The 22,321-nt window shown below is 40.6% G+C and overlaps 1 protein-coding gene across 1 annotated transcript in view; it reads right to left on the bottom strand.

Moving 5' to 3' along the window:
* Window positions 1–22,321, bottom strand: part of GALNTL6 (polypeptide N-acetylgalactosaminyltransferase like 6) — a 1,496,983-nt gene that overhangs the window by 115,423 nt on the left and 1,359,239 nt on the right. Inside the window, exon 7 of the mRNA XM_027548944.1 lies at window positions 21,399–21,516. Coding sequence (XP_027404745.1) covers window positions 21,399–21,516 — 118 coding nt within the window. The remainder of the gene's footprint in view (window positions 1–21,398; window positions 21,517–22,321) is intronic.

Raw genomic sequence — 22,321 nt, 5'->3', positions numbered from 1 at the left:
GGGAAATATCAGAAACTTAGGATGAACATGTACACACCACTATATACAAAACAGGTAATCAAGAAGGACCTACTATACACAGCACAGGGAACTCTACTCAATATTCTGTGATAATCTGTAAGAGAAAAGAATCTAACAGAATGAATATATGTATATCTATAACTGAATCACCTTGTTGTACACCTGAAACTAACACAGCATTGTTAATCAACTATACGCCAAGGTGGCACCAGTGGGAAGGAACCTGCTTGCCAATGCAGGAGACGTAAGAGATGTGGGTTGGGTCCCTGGGCCGGGGAGATCCCTGGAGGAAGGCATGGCAAACCACTCCAGTATTCTTGCCTGGAGAATCCCATGGACAGAGGAGCCTGGTGGACTACAGTCCATACGGTTGCAAAGAGTCAGACAGGACTGAAGTGACTTAGCATGCACGCACATACTCCAATAAAATTAAAATTGAAAAAGATAATAAGCTATCTTGAGCTTATTTTCATTTGTAACTAGTTTTTTAAGATGTGAAGAAATGGTTGACATTAAAACTATAGCACGTTTTAAATAAATAATAAGTATCTGGGTCTGGAAAACAGCTTTCTAATTGTGTGGTGTGACTTGGATGGGTTAAGTTTGAAAAACTTCTAAAGATTAGCTAATCAACCACTTTACCATCTATCTGGAAATTAGGGCTGTTAACCTAAAAAGCTTTATTTTTAGTGTGTAGATATTGAAAAGGGCATGTCTGTTATTAAACTACTTTTTCAGGCTGGATGTTATAAAAGCTGCACTTTTTGACCTGCCTTCATCTAAAAAGGGCAACAGTGGAAAGGTACGTGTACACCACTGCTTTGCTTTATTCTTAGAAACCTGGACTTTGAGGTTGTCCTTTGAGATTGAGAGAAAAAAAAGGATAGTTTATTTTGACCTTGCCTGACTCTCTTTTTCTATTTGTTGATCGGAATATAATAAAAGCAGAAACTGGGTAATGTATCCACAGTCTTTACTGAGGATACGGTGGTTTCTAGTCTCAAGAGGTGAGCTCTTGTTTTTGAGCCATCTGCTTAAGATTTTTCAAAGTAAGAAATGCTCTGTTATGTCAGTACAAAAAAATCATGCCCTAACTATCTGCATTTAATGAGCTTCAAGAGGTCTGGGTGGGATGGTGGGGTTTCAAAAGGTATGTTGTTCAGAAGATCACTGTTTTTAAGATGTGATATTTGTGTTCTCTGTAACAGTACACTCTTAAAAACAGTGATTGAGGTGGGACATAAAAACAGATATATCACCTTTTTGGTTTATTTGAAACATTAATTCTTGGGGAAGAGAGAATGGATTGGAATGCAAGAGTGCTTCTTTAGGTAAAAATATTGGGTTGGCCAAAAAGTTCATTTCCATAAGATGTTATGGAAAAACTCAAATGAAGTTTTTGGCCAACCCAACACTATGGTTTAAAGAAACAATCCCTGATTTCCCTTAACTCATAATTCTATAACTTAGAAGGTGCAGTAGAAGCAAAGTGTTTGCTTTTTACCATTGTTTATATATGCCTCTAGATTTTAAGTCTATTGCTTTAATTTTCTGGCTTTACCATCTGTTAAAAACAAATAAAAGTTCCTTTAACGCTCTTAAAGATTGGCTTTCTGTAGTGGAACAGCTTCTTTCCTTTAGAGAAATACCCAGATATTACAGTACAGTACTATAGAGCTAATTGTGTTAGTTGTGTACCTAGACCAACGTTGTTGGATTTACAAACAAATTGGACTTACATGCAAAAAGGTAAAATGGTTGTCTGAGAAGGTCTTACAAGTAGCTGAGAAAAGAAGAGACGCTAAAGGCAAAGGAAAAATGGAAAGATATACCCATTCGAATGCAGAGTTCCAAAATACAGCAAAGAGAGATAACAAAGGCTTTGGCAGTGATCAGTGCAAAGAAATAGAGGAAAACAACAGAATGGGAAATACTAGAGATCTCTTCAAGAAAATTAGAAATACCGAGGGAGCATTTCATGCAAAGATGGGCACGATACAGGACAGAAGTGGTATGGACCTAACAGAAGCAGAAGATATTAAGAAGAGGTGGCAAGAATACACAGAACTATACAAAAAAAGATCTTCATGACTCAGATAACCATGAAGGTGTGATCACTCACCTAGGTCAGACATCCTGGAATGCAAAATCAAGTGGGCCTTAGGAAGCATCACTACAAACAAAGCTAGTGGAGGTGATGGAATTCCAGTTGAGCTCTTTCAAATCCTAAAAGATAATGCTGTGAAAGTGCTGCACTCAATATGCCAGCAAATTTGGAAAACTCAGCAGTGGCCACAGAATAGGGAAAGATCAGTTTTCATTCCAATCCCAAAGAAAGGCAGTGCCAAAGAATGTTCAAACTACTGCACAATTGCACTCATCTCACATGCTAGTAAAGTAATGCTCAAAATTCTCCAAGCCAGCCTTCAACAGTATGTGAACCATGAACTTTCAGATGTTCAAGCTGGATTTAGAAAAGGCAGAGGAACCAGAGATCAAATTGCCAACATCTATTGGATCATCAATAAAGCAAGAGAGTTCCAGAAAAAACATCTGCTTTATTGACTATACCAAAGCCTTTAACTGTGTGGATCACAACAAACTATGGAAAATTCTTTAAGAGATGGGAATACCAGACCACTTCACCTGCCTCCTGAGGAATCTGTATGCAGTACAGGAAGCAAGAGTTAGAACCAGACATGGAACAACAGACTGGTTCCAAATAGGAAAAGGAGTTCGTCAAGGCTGTATATTGTCACCCTGTTTATTTAACTTATTGCAGAGTACGTCATGAGAAATGCTGGGCTGGATGAAGCACAAGCTGGAGTCAAGATTGCTGGGAGAAATATCAGTAACCTCAGATACGCGGATGACACCACCCTTCTGGCAAAAAGTGAAGAAGAACTAAAGAGCCTCTTGATGAAAGTGAAAGAGGAGAGTGAAAATGTTGGCTTAAAACTCAACATTTAGAAAACTAAAATCATGGCATCCGGTCCCATCACTTCATGACAAGTAGATGGGGAAACAATGGAAACAGTGAGAGACTTTATTTTTGGGGGGCTCCAAATCACAGCAGATAGTGATTGCAGCCATGAAATTAAGACACTTGCTCCTTGGAAGAAAATCTATGACCAACCTAGACAGCATTCTAAAAAGCAGAGACATTACTTTGCCAACTAAGGTCCGTCTAGTCAAGGCTATAATTTTTCCAGTAGTCATGTATGGATGTGACAGTTGAAATATAAAGAAAGCTGAGCAATGAAGAATTAATGCTTTTGAACTGTGGTGTTGGAGAAGGCCCTTGAGAGTCCCTTGGACAGCAAGGAGATCCAACCAGCCTGTCCTAAAGAAAATGAGTCCTGAATATTCATTGGAAGGCCTGATGCTAAAGCTGAAACTCCAATACTTTGGCCACCTGATACGAAGATCCGACTCATTGGAAAAGACCCTTATGCTGGGAAAGATTGAAGGCAGGGGAAGAAGGGGATGACAGAGGATGAGATGAGGAGTCAGTGATGAGAGGATGGCATCACCGACTTGATGGACATGAGTTTGAGTAAACTCTGGGAGTTGGTGATGGACAGGGAAGCCTGGTGTGCTGCAGTCCGTGAGGTTGCAAAGAGTTGGACACGACCAAGCAACTGAACTGAACTGAATGCACGTTTGGAATGGTACTCAATCATATGTAAAGGACTTACTGTATTGTCATTAGGATTTGGGCTTGGGAAGTGTATGGAAAGGTTTATTATTTTTTAAAATTTTCTACACTTATATCTCTTGAATTTTTGTGGGGAAGTGAACTAATACATTAAAGTGATTAGATTTATTTCATTTTTCTAGTTAAGGATAATGGCAACTGAAAAAAATACAAAAATTCTTAAAAATCTCAATATTAGAAGAAGACTTCAGTAGGAAGTTAAATTGACCTGAACACAGGTACTGAAGTCTTTGTATATTGGTGTACCTTGCTCTCTTTATAGCTATCTATAAACACAAAAATAAAATTAAATAGGGAATTAGGAAAGTGCCATAAGACATAAAAGATATAACAATGGAAGGAATTTAGACTTGCCGCCAGGCTTCTAGCCAATGGACATAAAATTTAACTTGAAAATGCTCTGTTTCACCTGAGGTACCTTTTGCTGGGTAAATGAAATGAATTTCAGACTGGCTTGTGAGACATTTAGCAGCTGTTTCTGTTTATCTTTGAGTTTCTGAATGAGTTTAGAGTCATTTTAATATTTTCTTTAGAAGATCAATTCTGCGCATGTTGAATTAGAATGGTTATTTTTATGTCCTGTAGGCTCAATATCATAGGGGAAGAAACCCCATAGGAACATTTCCATATATTTTCTTGTGTATGTGAGGTTACGTGGTGTGCCATAAAAAGGCTTCTGTCACATTTTAGATACAAAATGCAGGTACACTTTGAGGTATTCGCAGACTCAGAAGTAAGGAGAGGTTTTTTGATATAGCCGTCTCATAAAAGCAATGAGGAGGTGTATAAAATACTTTAGAATCATCCTTGTCATAAACAGGATTTCTAATGAGTACATTTCATAAGGCTGAATTTATTTCTAACAAAACCATTTGTACAAAGCATCATCATGAGAGTTTATATAGAGATAGCTTAAGGGGAAAAAAAGATGAGATTGAGTCGTACCCTTCTAGGAAGTCAGGTGAACTATTTCAGGAGTATAAATTAAACGCTCTGGGAGGTTTTTGACTTTCGGACAACTGTGGAGAAAGTGAGAAATGTTTGTTAATTAAAGCTGCGGTTTCTCTGCCACTGTGCTGGAGGCCTGACTTGGGAACGAGAGTGTGGGGGCCGAGGGGCCAGCGTGGGGTCAGGGGGCCTGGAACAAGCCTCTCTCTTTGGGACGCTAGCGTGTCACAGCTCGGTAGTTTCTTCTGTGCGTCGTGGGCCCTGTGACACTTGGAGCCTTCGCTACACACGGGGCCATGGTGATGGCGGCATCAGAGACACTCAGGGTCGGAGGAGTAAGAGGACAGGGCCAGGAAGCACTGCCCCGCACCCCATCGCCCACCGTGGGTTGCTGGCTTTGTTGTTTAGCTGCTCAGCTGTGCTTTACTCTTTGTGACCCCGTGGACTGTAGCCCGCCAGGCTCCTCTGTGCATGGGATTCTCTAGGCAAGCATACTGGAGTGGGTTCCCACTCCTTTCTCCAGGGGATTTTCCAGACCCAGGGATCAAACCCATGTCTCCTGCACTGCAGGCAGATTCTTCACCACTGAGCCACCTGGGAAGCCCTCTACCTTGTGTACAGATGCAAATATTGGGTCGGCCAAAAAGTTCGTTCAGGTTTCTGTACCATCTTATGGGAAAACCATAGCAAACGTTTTGGCCGGCCCAATATTTTGAAACCATTATCCCAAATATAACCAATTTCCTCTGGAGCTCCTACTTTGTAATACTGGCCAGTTGAACTCCTTTTACTACTTACCAACATTAGAAATTTTCCTGTTTATTCACTTATTTATTTATGATCTGTCTCTCTTCAGACTAAATTTTATGAAATAGAGAACTTGTCACTTCTCTTGACAATTACATTCTCAGTGTCTGGCATACAATAGGCTCTCAGTAAGTATTTCCTGGGTGTGTGAATACATCTGTGACAACATACATCTGTCTGCATATGGAGCTAATATTGTCATTTTAGAAGTGCTTACATTATACTATGTGACATGTTCTATATATGAATTATTAAACATAAGTAACAAAATTCACCTCCCCTCCATATTTATTTTTACACATATGTCTATACCTTGCCCTTTTTCACTTAATAGTAATCTGTAATATAATAATATGTAATATAATAGTGCATAATATAATGTAATAACAGTATAATAATATCCAGTGATAATTAGTAAAAATACAACTGTTGCATTCTTTTCAAAAGCTATACTGTAGCTCATAGTATAGGTAAATAATGATTGATTAGTACACTAGGATGTGTGTTCGGTCACTCAGTCTTGTCTGACTTTTTGCGACCCCATGGGCTGTAGCCTGCCAAGTTCATCTGTACATGGGATTTCCTAGGCAGGAATACTGAAGTGGGTTGCCATTTCCTTCTCCAGAGGATCTTCTTGACCCAGGGATCAAAACTGCGTCTCTTGGGTCTCCTGCATTGGCAGGTAAAATCTTTACTGTTTGAGCCATTTGGGAAGCCCTAGGATGGATATTTGTATTTTTTTCATTTTTCATCAATAAAAACAATATTGAGATAAATATCCATGTGCACGTGTCATTTCACACACAGGATTCATCTTTATTTTTTTTCCAGATAAGTAGCTGTGTCACACTATTTATTAAGGAGTCTGCTGGCTTCCTTTTGATTTGAAATGTTTACTTCATCTTATGCTAAATTCCCATATTATCTGGGTCTATTCAAATTCTCTGCCATGGATATCTCTGTCTAATTTCTATGTTTGATTATGTTAGCCCCCTATTATCTTTCCCCCAAGAATTTTTTTATTCTGTTTGTTTTCCATTATGAATTAAAAGCATAACTAGTTCCCAGTTTAACAGCCCCTCCATTGCCCAAAATTCATGTTACCATTTTTACTGGGATGGCATTAAAATATTAGTATACTTACGGAGGGAGTCTCCCTGACAACTCAGACAGTAAGGGAATCCCGCCTGCAATGCGGGAGACCTGGGTTCTATCCCTTGGTTGGGAAGATCCCCTGGACAAGGGCATGGCAACCACCCCAGTATTGTTGCCTGGGAAATCCCATGTACAGAGAAGACTGGTGGGCTACAGTCCATGGGGTTAAAAAGAGTTGGACACCACTGAGTGACTAAGCACACAGCACACACATATTTAGGGAGAATTGTCTTCATTATGAATTTTCATTTACTCAAGGCTTTTTGTATATCCCTCAGTAGAATTAGCAATGGCACCCCACTCCAGTACTCTTGCCTGGAAAATCCCATGGATGGAGGAGCCTGGTAGGCTGCAGTCCATGGAGTTGCTAAGAGTCAGACATGACTGAGCGACTTCACTTTCACTTTTCACTATGGCAACCCACTCCAGCGTTCTTGCCTGGAGAATCCCAGGGACGGGGGAGCCTGGTGGGCTGCCGTCTATGGGGTCGCACAGAGTCGGACATGACTGAAGTGACTTAGCAGCAGCAGCAGCAGTAGAATTATAACATTTCTTCCTAGAGATATAGATACTTAAGTTTATTCCTGGTTGGTTTTTCCCTACTGTTGTAAATAGTGATTTCCCTTAGGTGGTTGTTTGCATATATAAAGCTATTATTTTCTGTATATTTACCCAGACATACACAGGTACATTTAATCCAAGCAACTTACTGAATTTCTTATTATTCATAGCAGTTTTTCAGTTGGTTCAACTTGAATTATTCAGGTAGGTATATGGTAATACTATTTGCAATCAATGAAAAATCTCTCTCCTCCTTTCCAGTTATTATATCTCTTATATTATCTCTTGTCTAACTAAATTGACTGCTATCTTCAGAATAGTCTTTTTAAAAACGATTTATCTATTTGGCTGCTCTGGGTCTTAGTTGCGGCATGTGGGATCTTTTAATTGTGGCATGTGATATCTAGTTCCCTGACCAGGAATCAAACCCAGGCCCTCTGCACTGGGAGCACAGAGTCTTAGCCACTGGACCATCAGGGAAGTCCTCATCATAATCTTAAATAGTGTGAAATCAGCTAATGGGGAAATTCCTAGAACTGTACTTATTTTGGTATGTTAGCCTTTGAACAGTTACTCTGTTGTGTGATCTTTATTATTTTTAATGCTAGCATTTATATGTGTCTGCACTTTTCTGGTTTTGTGTGTGTTTGTGTCGGAGAAGGCAATGGCACCCCACTCCAGTACTATTGCTTGGAAAATCCCATGGACGGAGGAGCCTTGTAGGCTGCAGTCCATGAGGTCGCTAAGAGTCGGACATGACTGAGTGACTTCCCTTTCACTTTTCACTTTCATGCACTGGAGAAGGAAATGGCAACCCACTCCAGTGTTTTTGCCTGGGGAATCCCAGGGACAGGGGAGCCTGGTGGGCTGCCGTCTATGGGGTCGCACAGAGTCAGACACGACTAAAGCGACTTAGCAGCAGCAGTGTGTTTGTGTGTTATCTTGGTCAGGTTTTGTTGTCAATGTTATTCTAGCTGTATAATCAATTTAAAATATATCTTTTTTTTGTTATTAGAAAACAGTTTTTGAAAACCATTGCAGGATGTGTTCCTTCAAAGTTTGAAGGAAACCAATCTGGTCTGGTGCTTTATTTTTCATCAGAGGTAGCTCTTTGACAATTTTCTCTATTTCTTCTATGGCTATTGGGCAATACCAATAGGCAGAAATTCTGAAATGGACCCCAAATTCCCACTCCATGGTACTAATGTCCTTGTATAATAATATCTTCCCTTTGAGAATAGGAAGGTGTGTGAGTGTGATGGTTTCATTGCTTGATTTAGGTGATGTTATGACAAAGATGAAAGGGTTTTGCGCATATAATCATGGTCCTAGTTTAGTTGACTTTGAGTTAATCTTGAGAGTCCCTTGGACTGCAAGGAGATCAAACCAGTCAATCTTAAAGGAAATCAACCCTGAATATTCACTGGAAGGACTGATGCTGAAGCTGAAGCTCCAGTACTTTGGCCACCTGATTCAAAGAGCCGACTCACTGGAAAAGACCCTGATCCTAGGAAAGATGGAAGGGAACAGGAGGAGGGGACAGCAGAGGATGAGATGGTTGGATGGCATCACCGACCCAATAGTCATGAGTTTGAGCAAACTCTGGGAGATAGCAAAGGACAGGGAAGCCTGGAGTGCTGCAGTCCATGGGGTCACACAGAGTTTGACATGACTTAACAACTGAAGTGGAGTTAATCAGAAGGGAGGTTGTCCTCGGAGGCCTGACCTCTCAAGTGAGTCTAAAAAGCCCTTCCTGAAGGCAGAGATATGGGGATGTGAAGTGTGAAGAAGAAAGTTGCTCTGTTATGAGAGGACCAGGGAGGAGACCACAAGGTGAGCACCAGAGCGGGGCTTCTCGCTGGTGAAAGTCCTGTCCAGACAACAACCAGCAATACCCTGGGGGCTCTGCCCACAGCCACAGAGATGGGTCCTGCCAACACGCTGGGTGAACTTGGAATCAGATCTTTGCTGGCTGAGCTTCCAGAGAAGGATGGAGCTGGCCGAAAATTTGATCTCTGCCTTGTGAGCTCCTTAGCAGAGGCCCTGTTGAAAGATGCTGAATTAAGATCCAGAGGCTCTGGGAAAATTCTATTTTAAGCCACTGAGTTTCTGGTAATTTGTTATGTAGCGGTAGAAAATGAATATAGTCAGTTCAGAATTTTTTTGGAAGTCAGTTTTGTCATTTATATTTTGTTAAAAATCATCCATTTCCCCCATAATCTTAATTGTATTTGCATAGAATTGAGCAGAGTAATCTCTTATGATTATTTAAATTTCTGAAATTTTTATTTATCCATTAAAAAATTTTATTTTGCTTATTGAAGTATAGGTGATTTACAATGTTGTGTTAGCTTTAGGTGTACAGCACAGTGATTGTTATACATACATGTATATTTATTCTTTTTCAGATTCTTTCCCATTGTAGTTTATTATGAAATATTGAGTAGAGTTCCCTGTGCTATACAGTAGGTTCTTATTGGTTATCTATTTTATATATAGTGATGTGTATATGTCCAAACTCCTAATTTATCTCTCCCCTACTTTCCTCTTTGTTAACCATAAGCTTATTTCCTATGTTTTTGAGTCTATTTCTGTTTTGCAGATAAGTTCATTTGTACTCTTTTTTTAGATCCCACATATAAGCAATATCACATGGTATTTGTCTTTCACTATCTAACTTACTTAGTATGATGATCTCTAGGTCCATCCATCTTGGTCAGACAGCATTATTTTATTCTTTTTTTATGCCTGACTCGATGGACGTGAGTCTGAGTGAACTCCGGGAGTTGGTGATGGCCAGGGAGGCCTGGCGTGCTGCGATTCATGGGGTCGCAGAGAGTCGGACACGACTAAGCGACTGAACTGAACTGAATGTTCTATTGTGTATATGTACCACATTATCTTTATCCATTCATCTGTCAATGGGACATTTAAGTCATTTCAGAGTTTATATATAGTGGTGGTGGTAGTTTAGTTGCTAAGTCATGTCCAACTCTTGCGACCCCATGGATTGTAGCCTGCCAGGCCACTCTGTCCATGGAGATTCTCCAGGCAAGAATACTGGAGTGGGTTGCCATGCCCTTCTCCAGGGGATCTTCCCAAGCCAGGGATCTAACCCAGGTCTCCCGCATTACAGGCGGATTCTTTTCCAGCTGAACCACGAGGGAAGCCCAAGAATACTGGAGTGGATAGCCATTCCTTTCTCCAGCGGATCTTCCTGACTCAGGAATTGAACCGGGGTCTCCTGCATTGCAGGCAGATTCTTTACCAGCTGAGCTACAAGGGAAGCCCCACTTTTAACTTGGTTCATTTTAATTTCATTTTGTTCCTTTTTCTCAATCTTATCCTTTATGTCCCTCTGTCTTTTTAGTACATTCCTTTTTCTTTCGTGTTGCTTTCAATGTGACCATTTTTTGGCTTTGTTTTTCATTATATCCCAGTTGTTGCTGCTTAGTTTTTTTTTAATCTCCTGCTTTCTTTCAATATTTTGCCTAATCTCAGCAAGCTCAGCATATCACATTGTTTCACAGAATCAATGACTTCATTAACCTCTTGGAAGAATTTATAACAATGTATAGCAGCATGGTTTTGATGACCATTCCTGATCTTTTCTTCCTTTTTCTCTTACAATATTTTAATATGCTATTTCCTTGAAAAGGTTATAATTAATCTTTGAGTAGGGTATGCCCTTCTTAACAATGACAGTAAGCATTCACTTTATGACACAGGATTTTGTGTGTGAGTGAATTCATTTAGCCTTTATTGGCTGCACCCAACAGGAACTAGCTGCTGTAGGGCTGCTTGGGTATTGAATATTTTTCCTCCATTCTGCCTCATTAACAACCTGCTTCCTGCAAATATGGCTGGTCTGTATAGACCTCGTCAGACCCGTCCCCAGTCTGCCATTCACTGCTTCTCTTTGGTGCCAGACTCAATTCTGAGATGCTCTGGCCACCAGCAGTCATTCCTGTTGCTACTATTTCAAACAAGTGCTTGTTGGTTTTCTTCTTAGGATTTCCACCCAATGCTTGGGGAACTGAGATCTGGTGACTTTAAATGAGATTTGTAGCTGGCCATTCCATCTTCCCTTGCTCCTGATTTACCATAAATTAAAAAAAAATTATTTTTTAAAAGTGTATATTATGTTTTGGCTGTGCTGGGTCTTCGTTGCTGTGTGGGCTTTCTCTAGTCATGCAGTGAGGGGGCTACTTTCTCGTCGCAGTGCACAGACTTCTCATTGTGATGGCTTCTCCTGTTGTGGAGCGCAGGCTCTAGAGTGTGTATGTCGGCTCAGTAGCTGTGGCTCCCAGGCTCTGGAGCACAGGCTCAATATTGTGCCCCAGGTGCTTAGTTGCTCCACAGCATGTGGGGTCTTTCTGGACCAGGGATTGAACCCGTGTCTCCTGCACTGGTAGGCAGATCCTTTGCCTCTGAGCCACCAGGGAAGCCCCAATTTATCATCAATTGAATTGATATTTTTCAAAAAACTAATTTTTGTTATTATTATATCTTCCTTCAGATCAGATCAGTCACTCAGTCGTGTCTGACTCTTTGCGACCCCATGAATCGCAGCACGCCAGGCCTCCCTGTCCATCACCAACTCCCGGAGTTCACTCAGACTCACGTCCATTGAGTCAGTGATGCCATCCAGCCATCTCATCCTCTGTCGTTCCTTAATGAAGACTTTATTATTATTGGTTGCACCATGTGGTGTGTGGGATCATAGTTCCCTGACCAGGAATCAGACCTGTGCCCCCTGCCTTGGAAGCACAGAGTCTTAACTGCTGGATCACCAGGGAAAGCCCATCACTGAATTGATCGTACTGCATATGATACTTTCCTTATACACTGTGGTTGGGGGTAAGATATCTGATACTTTTGTCAAGAGTGGGTTTTTTTTGTTGTTGTTCCTGTTTCATATAATTTTTGTTGTTGCTGTGAGTGTTCTATAAGAGTAGATCTTTCTTTTCCAGTTTAAAAGTGTAAATTATACTTGTATAATATTCAATTGTTGAACCATAAATACACTTAAAAGTTTTTTGATGGCTACATACTATGTTAAGTGTTAAGTAAATGTTTGTCACTCACTTATGTCAGACTCTGTGATCCCACGGACTGTAGCCCACCAGGCTCCTCTGTCCATGGGATTCTCCAGACAAGAATACTGGAGTGGGGTGTCATTCCCTTCTCCAGTGGATCTTCCCAACCCAGGGGTCAAACCTGGGTCTCCAGCGCTGCAGGCCAATTCTTTACCATCTGAATCACCAGGAAAGCCCAATGTACTATGATGGGAAGGTTTAAATTTAGCTAATTTAGTGAGGTTATTTATCAATTTTGATATTCTGAGTACAAATAATTGAAATCCATGTTCTTGAGAAGCTCTGCAATGAGACTAAGCTCTAGACTATACAGTTTCCTGCACTCTAGCAAATTCCAAATTGATGGCTGTTACCATGTTTGAATAAAAAGCTGAGTGTTCTATACTCAATGATTAGCCTCTGTTGTGTACATGCAAATCTTATTGAATAGCCATTGCATTTTAAAGACAGTAAAAAATTAAATTTTACATTAAATCATAACAGGAGTTGTTAGCCCCCATATTGGGTAAAATTCAGTTGGGAAGAAACTGCATTTCTTTTTTAAAGTAGTTTCAGAGAAATAGAGTAGCCACTTTCGCACAGAGGACATAAAATCTATTTTTTTTCCAGCTAAGAGAAATTAGGCTAATGGTTAGTAGAGCAAGCCTGAATTTTGCTCCTTGCTTTGATATTAACTAGGTAATGGCCTGCCTTTGCAGTTATGAAATAGAAATTATATTTTTACCTTGCATTAGTGTTGAATGGAATAAGAAATTAAATTCAATGACCTTTAAATGCTAAGTCATTACTTTTCCCTGCTAAAGGGCCAAATAACAGTTATTACCGGTATAGGAAGACTGGAATGGCCAGGACTTTGGGACACAGGTAGCTCCATGTGAAGCTTTTAAAAATCAGAAAAGGATGCAAAATAAATGGATGCCATCTATTAAAATCTCAGGCATATTTTAGTCTCTTTGAGCTGATGTGTTTATTTCTGTGTGGCAGTATTAAGAATTCTTTTTGTTATGTTCAGTGTGTTTTCCATCTTCTATTTTTTTCTCTGGGGACATTTTCTTCCTAGTCACAGTCACATAGATCAAAGATTCAAAGAAACCCTCCAGGCTTATTTTAGGACTGTTTTTTTCCGCCCCCCACCCATGTTAGAGACATTACTTTGCCCACAAAGGTCCCTATAGTCAAAGCTATGGTTTTTCCAGTAGTCATGTATGAATGTGAGAGTTGGACCATAAAGAAGGCTGAGTGCCAAATAATTGATGGTTTTGAACTGTGGTATTGGAGAACACTCTTGAGAGACCCTGGACAGCCAGAAGATCAAATCAGTCAATCCTAAAGGAAGTCAACCCTAAATATTCATTGGTAGGACTGATGCTAAAGCTGAAGCTCCAATACTTTGACCACCTGATGCAAAGAGCTGACTCATTGGGAAAGACCCTGATGCTGGGGAAAACTGAGGGCAAGAGAAGGGAGCAACAGAGGATGAGATGGTTGGATGGCATCACTGACTCAATGGACATGAGTTTAAGCAAACTCAGGGAGATAGTGTTGGACAGAGAAGCCTGCTGTGCTGCAGTTCATGGGGTCACAAAGAGTTGGACACGATTTATCAACTGAACAACAACAACAGAGAGTCTACACAAGATGGGGCCTGAGGGAAGGGAACAGAAGTGACAACCTGCAAACAGGATTGAGAGCTGGTCTGTAGGGCGAGTGTGCAGCATGGAAGGGCCACATGGAAGGGCATGGAGGCTGCCCCCACCCTGCCTCATCACTGTATGACCCTGGCCACTCAGTTACCTGGGTACACCTGTAAGCCCCCTGGACAGAGGGCAGGGAACTGGGGCACCTGTGTGAGGACAAGGACTCAGGGGGAGCGCCTCACCCCAGGCCTGAACCCAGGAGCTGGGTGATTTGCCTCCGTATGGAGACAGCAATGCCCCTGCCCTTGCAACATGAGCTTTCCCTGTCTCTTATGAGACTGAGAGTTTTTGACAGCAAGGTCTGAATCTGCTCAATCAACTTAATGTCTAAACCATCACTCTAGTCGTTCAGTAAACATAGCAAATAGCATTCATATTAGGTGGACCTACGCTGGATACAGGCTATACTGGATCCACCTGGAATCCTTGGCTCACAGTTGTGTGTGTCTCTCAAAGGCAACTGGGGCTTCCCTGGTGGTCCAGTGGTTAGGACTTGACCTTCCAATGTAGGAGGTGCAGGTTTGATCCCTGGTCAGGGGGCTATGACCCCACAAGCCTTACGGCCAAAAAACCAGAGCATAAACAACAGAAGCAATGTTGTAATAAATTCAGTAAAGACTTTAAAAATGGTCCACATAAAAAAATCTTAAAAAAAGAACCCAAAGGCAGTGTGTTTCTTCCCAAAGGGGATTATGCTAGTTAAAAAAATTATAATTATGCAATTTGATGATGTATCATTTGAATTGATGAAATATTGTTATGGAAAGAGTTGTTGCTCATATCAGAACTAATTTGAGGTGCTTAAAAGATGGAATTGTTTAAAAATTGCTGTCAAATCAGTGTGGGTAAAGTAGTACCAAAGAGTCAGGTAAAAATCATAAAAAAATCAGAAGGGTTCTATGACTGCCTGAAGATAGCTTCCAAGTGTCTTCAGGTTCTCATTTCAGTTTTTTTTAAAAGTCTTTATTGACTTTGTAACAGTATTGCTTCTGTTTTATGTTTTGTTTTTTGGTCACAAGGCATGTGGGATCTTAGCTCTCCAACCAGGGATCAGACCAGTATCCCCTGCGTTGGAAGGTGACATCTTAACCCTGGACCCCCAGGGAAGTCCCTCTCATTTCAGTTTAGAGGAGCCCAAGCTAGGACTCCTGGTGGATGCAAAGTGGATGTGGTCCAGGCATCTCTAGTTTACCCTGACTCGAGTACCCAAATGCAGAAGGAACAGCTTTGGCTTCTCTTGCATTAGAAGACTGTGAATAAATGTACCTTAGTGTGTTTTACTTTGGAGGAGGTGTTTTTTTGGACTGTGCTGGGTCTTTGCTGCTGCATGGGCTTTTCTCTATTTCTGATGAGCGGAGGCTTCTCATTGAGGTGGCTTCTCTTGCGGAACATAGGCTTTAGGGGGCACGAGCTCAGTAGTTGGGGTTTTCAAGAGCACAGGCTCAGTAGTTGTGGCGCATGGGCTTAATTGCTCCATGGCATGTGGGATCTTCTTGGATCAGGCATCAAACCCACATCCCCTGCACTGGCAGGCGGTTTCCTAACCACTGAGCCATCAGGGACACCCTAGAGGAGATTCTTAACCTAAGTTTTTTGTGCGTTTCTGCTTTATCTGATGTTTATGTTTAACGGGTGAAATACCCATCTCGGTTGTACTTGACCTGAAGGCTCGTACTGGGCTTTCTTGCATGTTTCTGCAGGGTCTAGCTTGCAGGGCACATTGATTCATGATGAAGGGTTCTGATTAATATTTTATTTTTTATTTATTTATTTTTTTGGTTTTATTTATTTTATTGTTTTTTTTTTCTAATTTTATTTTATTTTTAAACTTTACATAATTGTATTAGTTTTGCCAAATATAAAAATGAATCCGCCACAGGTATACATGTGTCCCCCATCCCGAACCCTCCTCCCTCGTCCCTCCCCATACCATCCCTCTGGGCCGTCCCAGTGCACCAGCCCCAAGCATCCTGATTAATATTTTAGAGGGAATAACCCAAAGTCTCAGGAACAGAGCAAAGTCTGGTTAGTTAAAATCTGCAATAAACAAGGACAGTGATAGGTGGGTGTGTTTCCATCTTTTCTGGGAAGGAAAGGAAAGCACGCCTTTAACTGGTTTGCGGTGTAGCTGGAGATGGGTGAGGCAGACAATTAAGGGGAAGTTTCATGGTTTATGATTTGGCATGCTAATTTGATTTGTGAGGTTCTTAGGAGCAATTGTGAACTTTTAGGAGGGGAAAATAAAGTGACTCAGGGAATTAAATGAGTAAAAACTGGAGATCAGTTGAAAGAGGAGAAAAGAACAGGGAGGGAGGCTGGTGAAGAGGTTCCTGTGTATATTCTTAAGTTATTCCTGTGAATATGGAAATAACATATATTCCAACAATACTGAGAAATTGGAATCAATTAATTCTCCAGGTGGCAACTGGAGAGCCTTTTTTTCCACATTTATCTTTGAATCTCTGGAGCTTAGCCCAGAGTTGGCACATTGTAATCAATAAATAAATGCCCACTAAATGAATTAGTGACTGATAAAGGCTGAAATATCGTGAGAGGTAAGTGATAATTTCCTTACATATCTGAACCTTAAGCTTTCGCATGGGAAGGACAAGAGCACATAACAGAGGTGGTCACTTGCTGTTGTTGTTGTTCAGTCACTAAATCGTGTACGACTCTGGAGTGGGTTACCATGCCCTCCTCCAAGGAATCTTCCTGACCCAGGGATTAAACCTGCATCTCTTACATCTCCTGAATTGGCAGATGGGTTCTTTACCACTAATGCCACCTGGGAAGCCCTTTTGTTTCCCCAAACTGAGTACCTGGAATACTGCCCTGATGTAAATTAGATGCTCAGTAAAAGCTAGTTGAGTGTCTGACTTAATGGTGCTTTTTCCTCCCTGGCAGCTGGTAACCTAGCAACGTTTGAAAGGCAGCTGGATAATTCTGGGTCATGTGAGAATTCAGATTCATATTAAAAGAGATTGAAGCCTGAGCACAGGGCAGACGGATCATTTCTCTAGAGAGCTCTTTTCCTTGACTGTGTCATGAAATACCACAGCAACGTTTTTGTGGTATGCTGTGCTGGTCTCTGTGTGATGGCATGAAATCTCCTCACCTCGCCAGATGTTAGAAAAAGGAAAGATGTTCAGAGAGACAGAGAACTGAGTTGCCCCCATAGCCAGCATCGTCTGACCCAAAACTCAGCCTTTTAATATAAAGCAGAGGGTTCCCCCCACCTCCACCTCCTGGGTTGTCTCAGTGGCTCAGACAGTAAAGAATCTGCCTGCAATGCAGGAGACCTGGGTTCAATGCCTCGGTCAGTAAGATCCTCTGGAGAAAGGAGTGGCAACCCCCACTCCAGTATTCTTGCCTGGAGAATTCCATGGACAGAGGAGCCGCCATGGACAGAGGTGGGCTACACAGTCCATGTGGTCACAAAGAGTCAGACAAGACTGAGAGACTAACACACACTTTTCTGGACATATTTTCATTCAGCCACAGAATCTTGTCATAAACGTCATTGAAATGATTCTTTGGTTGACGCGCAAAGAGCAAGCAAAGATGCCTGATGACAAATGCAGACTGAAATCTTTTGAATGAGAGTTTCTAAGTTTCAGACTTGAAACAATTTCTTTTTGATGATGTAGAATAGACTGGTGAATTTTCAGTTGTCTGTACATGTTCCCAAGACTGGAGGGCTGACCAGTGAGCATCTAACAGTGCTTCCCTTGGTAAAATTAATCACAATTTATGGACTATTTCTCCAAATACAGATATTTGATTTTTTCTTTGACTTTTTAAAATGTCACTGAGCAGAGCTATTTGTAGACAATTCTTTTGATTTATCTCATATGGAGAATATTCCTCATCTTCCATGCCAATTCCAGCAAAACCTGCTTGAGTGTGTTCCCCTCATGTTCCAAGTACTGATAGAGAGGGACAGCAAGCCCAAGGTCAGCCCACAGTGGCGGGAAGGACAGAGGGATGTGTCTGAAACAGGACCCCATAAGACATAGCTGTTGACAAAGCATCTGGCATTCTCATCAAACAAACTGGGGCAACGTAGTCCTGAACCTCTAGCTCTGTTTCCATGGTTTCTAGACAAAGACAGAAGGGCTGCATTCCAATCATAACCTTCAGAATGACAGATAATGGGAGGAAGAGGAAGTGGGGTAATAAAACCCCAGGTCACCCTGAAAAGAAGCAATATATAGAAGTGATAGCCACGTGAGAGGTTCAAGTTTGTGTTTGTCTTACAAATACCCCTGTGATGTAGAATGCAGATTCCATTCTGCAAACTCTCAGACTTCCCGCGGTGCTTTTATCTACACCAGGTTCTTTATTCAAAGTCAGGTATCTCTTTAACACAGGTTTTCTTTTTCCTTTTTTTTCTTTTTAAATAATTTTTAAAAAAGCATAGGGACTTCCCTGGTGGTCCAGTGGCTAGGCCTGCATGCTCCCAGTGCAGGGTGCCTGGGTTCAATCCTCGGTCCGGGAATTTATTAACAGATCCCACAGGCCACAACCGAAGGCCTGGCATAGCCAAATAAATAAATAATAATTCAATAAATTAAAAAGATTGAGGTCTAGTTGGTTTACATTGTTTCAAGTGATTCATAGGTTGTGATAAGATACTGAATGTAGTTTCCTGTGTAGATCCTTGCTGTTTATTTTATATACAGTAGTGTGTGTCTGTTAATCCTGAATTCCAAATATATCCCTTCCCTGCTTACCACTTTGGTAACTAGTTTGTTTTCTATGTCTGTGAGTCTATTTCTGTTTCATAAATAAGTTCATTTGTAGCTTTTTTTTTTTGATTCCACATATAAGTGATACTATACAGTGCTTGTCTTTTTTTGTCTGACATTTCATTTAGTATGGTAATCTCTAGTTCCATCCATGTTGCTGCAAATGACATCTTTTTTTGTTCTTTTTCTTATGGCTGAGGAACGTTCTGTTGTATACATGCACCACAGCTCTATCCATTCCTCTGTCAGTGGACACTTAGGTTGTCTTCATGTCAGAGCTATTTTAAATGGTGCTGCTGTGAATACAGGGGTGCATGTGTCTTCTTGAATTATGTTTTTGTCCAGATACATGCCCAGTAGTGGGAATGCTGGATCATACAGCAACTCTTATTTTTTTGTTTTTTAAGGAACCTGTCCATATTGTTTTCCCCAGTGTCTGCAACAATGTATAATCCACCAGCAGTATTAAGAAGGTTCCCTTTTCTCTACACTTTTTCCACTATTTATTATTTGTACAATACAGATTTTTCTTAATAGTATTTTAAACCTAAAGAACTCATGAATTAAGAGAATATAAAAACCAAAAAAACTCTTGAACTGTGAAAAGTAAAAAGCATTCTTTGACTTCTGATGATATTGCAAATGTAGCAATGCTGTATTTTCTTTTACTGCTGGAGTCAAACGCAATTTTCTGTTTTTCCAGTGGAAGGAATTATTGTAATTCTTTCCAGCTTTGGACCACATCTGATATCAGCAGTATTTTGCCAGAGTCAGCACAGAGTTCGCGGCTATGCTCTTGGGCTATAATGAAGACACGCTCCTCTGTTCAGTGAGAGGAACCATTAGCTAGAGACTAACAGAGTAACTGTGAACTTGGGAATGGTGTTGGCAGATATGACTTGGGTGAACGGACAATTTTATGTTTCTGTATTCTCTGCAATTGAGTCAACCTGAGCATTTTAATCCCTAAGCAACACCAGGGTGTTTATTTAATCTTTACAACTTAAAAAAATTAATGTAAAAATCTTTAAAACTTTCAAGTCTCAGTTTCTTCATCTATAAAATAGAATAGTACCAACTTCTTAGAGCTGTGGTTTTAAACTATATAATGCATGTAAAGCACTTGGCCTAGCATTTATATATCACATACCATTGAATAAATTGTGTAGATGTACCTATACAGAAGTTTGAGAAAACAGTGCCTAAGGTGTGAAATTAGATGTGTTTCAATAATGGTGAAAAGAAGCACTAATTCAGTAAATACTGTTCCCAGGTTTATTGCCAGCAATCAGATTGAAAATTCTAGATGTGCTGAAGCCTGCAGTCATGTCTCCTGAGTTTCTCTTTGGGGATATTTATTTTATAACACTTTGGAGACAACATAACATTTCTGTTAACACACTGAATATGGTTATTAAAGTTGAATAAAAACCAGTTTTATCAATTTCTTTTATGCATAAATTCAAAAAGTTTAGCTAGACTATTAGGTTTGACTTTTACTGTATTCAGGATACATTTTATTTTAGCAAGAATTGGTTTGACTTTATAATAGAGGTAATTAAGAGCTAATTTATTTATTGAGATTTCGGTGTGGTAAATTTTGTGAGAATCACTATCTTCTGTATGAATAATGACAAGGAAAAAGGAAAAAAAAAAACCTTTTGCATAGTTTATTTTGCTTTGATTACCTGATCTTCATATGTTTTAGTAAATGTTGTCATTTACAAATCCTGAAATTTGTTATGCTATTATATATTTATGTATCATATATGTGTATATCAGAATATATGCATGCATATATATGTAATAAAGGCTTCCTGGATGGCTCAGTGGGTAAAGAATCTGCCTGCCAATACGGGAGAGCAGGTTTGATTGGAGAAGGGCATGGCAACCCACACTAGTATTCTTGCCTGGATGATCCCATGAACAGAGGAGCCTGGTGGGCTATAGTCCATGAGGTCGCAAAGAGTCAGACCCAACTGAGCGACTGAGAATATATGTAATAAAGGATATAATTTTAGAAGTACTTATGGTCCAAGCAAGTGGAAACGAAACCTGAGTAGATTCAGATAAAAATAAAAAACTCACTTGTTTTGGAATTCTATAAAGTTTCAGTTATACATATATACATCATTTAACCATTAAATTGCTCAGTCATGTCTGACTCTTTGCGACCCCATGGACTGTGGCCCACCAGGCTCCTCTGTCCGTGCAATTTTTCTGGCAAGAATACTGGAGTGGGTTACCATTTCCTTCTCCAACATATGTGTTTGTTCTAGAACAAACACAAAGGGCAGAAGCTCCAGTAATTCCATTGCTTTCACCTCCTAGCCACTGTCTGTCTGTTCTGGGGGCCTGAGAAGGAGCGCACGGCCAGCGGAGCAGCAGGGGTGCTCACGCGTTGCGTTTCCTGCCTTCAAGTGGGATTCCGGACTTTCTCCTCTGCTTTACTTTGATGGCATGCCTGCGTCTCTCGGAAGCTTCAGGAGGAAGTAGCCTCTCTCAGCCAAAAGCTGAGGTGGGAAAATGACATGTCTGTTTTCGATGTCAATTTACAGCATAGGTCACAAAACGAAATGTCGCCATTCCATTGCAATTGTCAAAAAGAGGCTGACCTAGTGTGGCAAGGGTGCTGATGGCTTACCTTGAAAGAAATTTCATACTGCTCTCCTCCCCAGATCTCCAGACCCGGATCATAGCCACCCAACTCCCAAAACCATTTGCGATCCACGGCAAAGAGACCTCCAGCCATAACGGGAGACCTGTGAAAGGAATAAAACCATCTTTAAAGGGCTCTGAGCATCGGGGACCTGGGCATTTTGCTTGGGGATAAAAACAGCAGACTTTAAGTTTCAGTGGTCACTGCACAGTTTTTCAGTGAGTGCACATGAGTTCTCACGGGGTCTCCAATCGCTCCCGGAACCCCCGTGGGCTTTTAATTTCATAGTTCAGGCTCTCAAGCCACTCACGCCCTGTGGAGCCACACATTAGCTATGTGTGTTTGTCATCAGAGAGAAGTATAAGATGACTAGTGACTGATATGTTGGGAAAATCAGTGGTTTTATGGCTTTTCCTCAAAGTGAAAGAGATCTTATAGTATCAGACACATAAAAACATAGACAATGCAGTTGTAGACCATAACTTTAATTTAATTTCTCATATGTATTCACCATGCACCTACCATTTCCAGGTTATGTCCATTAACAGACTGCGAGATGGTCAGTTAGAACAAAATAACCAACCAGAACTAGTTATTAGCATGCCGAAGCTGGAGTTTAAACTAAGTCTTTTCACTTTAATAATGTTCTTTTTAAAGTCTACCTTTCTAGGAAATATTCTTTTGATCAAATAATAATTTCAAGTTTTCTGCTCTTGCTAGGATGCATTGCAGTCACATTACTATGTAATGAGGTAATTTATAATCATTGGATTCCGCCCTAAAGTGTTTTTTTTTTTTTTTTTTTTTTTGCAATTCAGGAGCAGCTTTTCAGTTTTTCTGTTATTATTATTATTTAATGTTTTTGCCACTGTTTTGCAGTGGGAGCATGAAGTCTTAACCATTGGACT

Source organism: Bos indicus x Bos taurus, chromosome 8 (genome assembly GCF_003369695.1).
Source record: "Bos indicus x Bos taurus breed Angus x Brahman F1 hybrid chromosome 8, Bos_hybrid_MaternalHap_v2.0, whole genome shotgun sequence".
NCBI lineage: Eukaryota > Metazoa > Chordata > Mammalia > Artiodactyla > Bovidae > Bos > Bos indicus x Bos taurus.
Note: the sequence above shows the minus strand (reverse complement) of the source record. Positions and strands in the feature narration are given on the sequence as shown.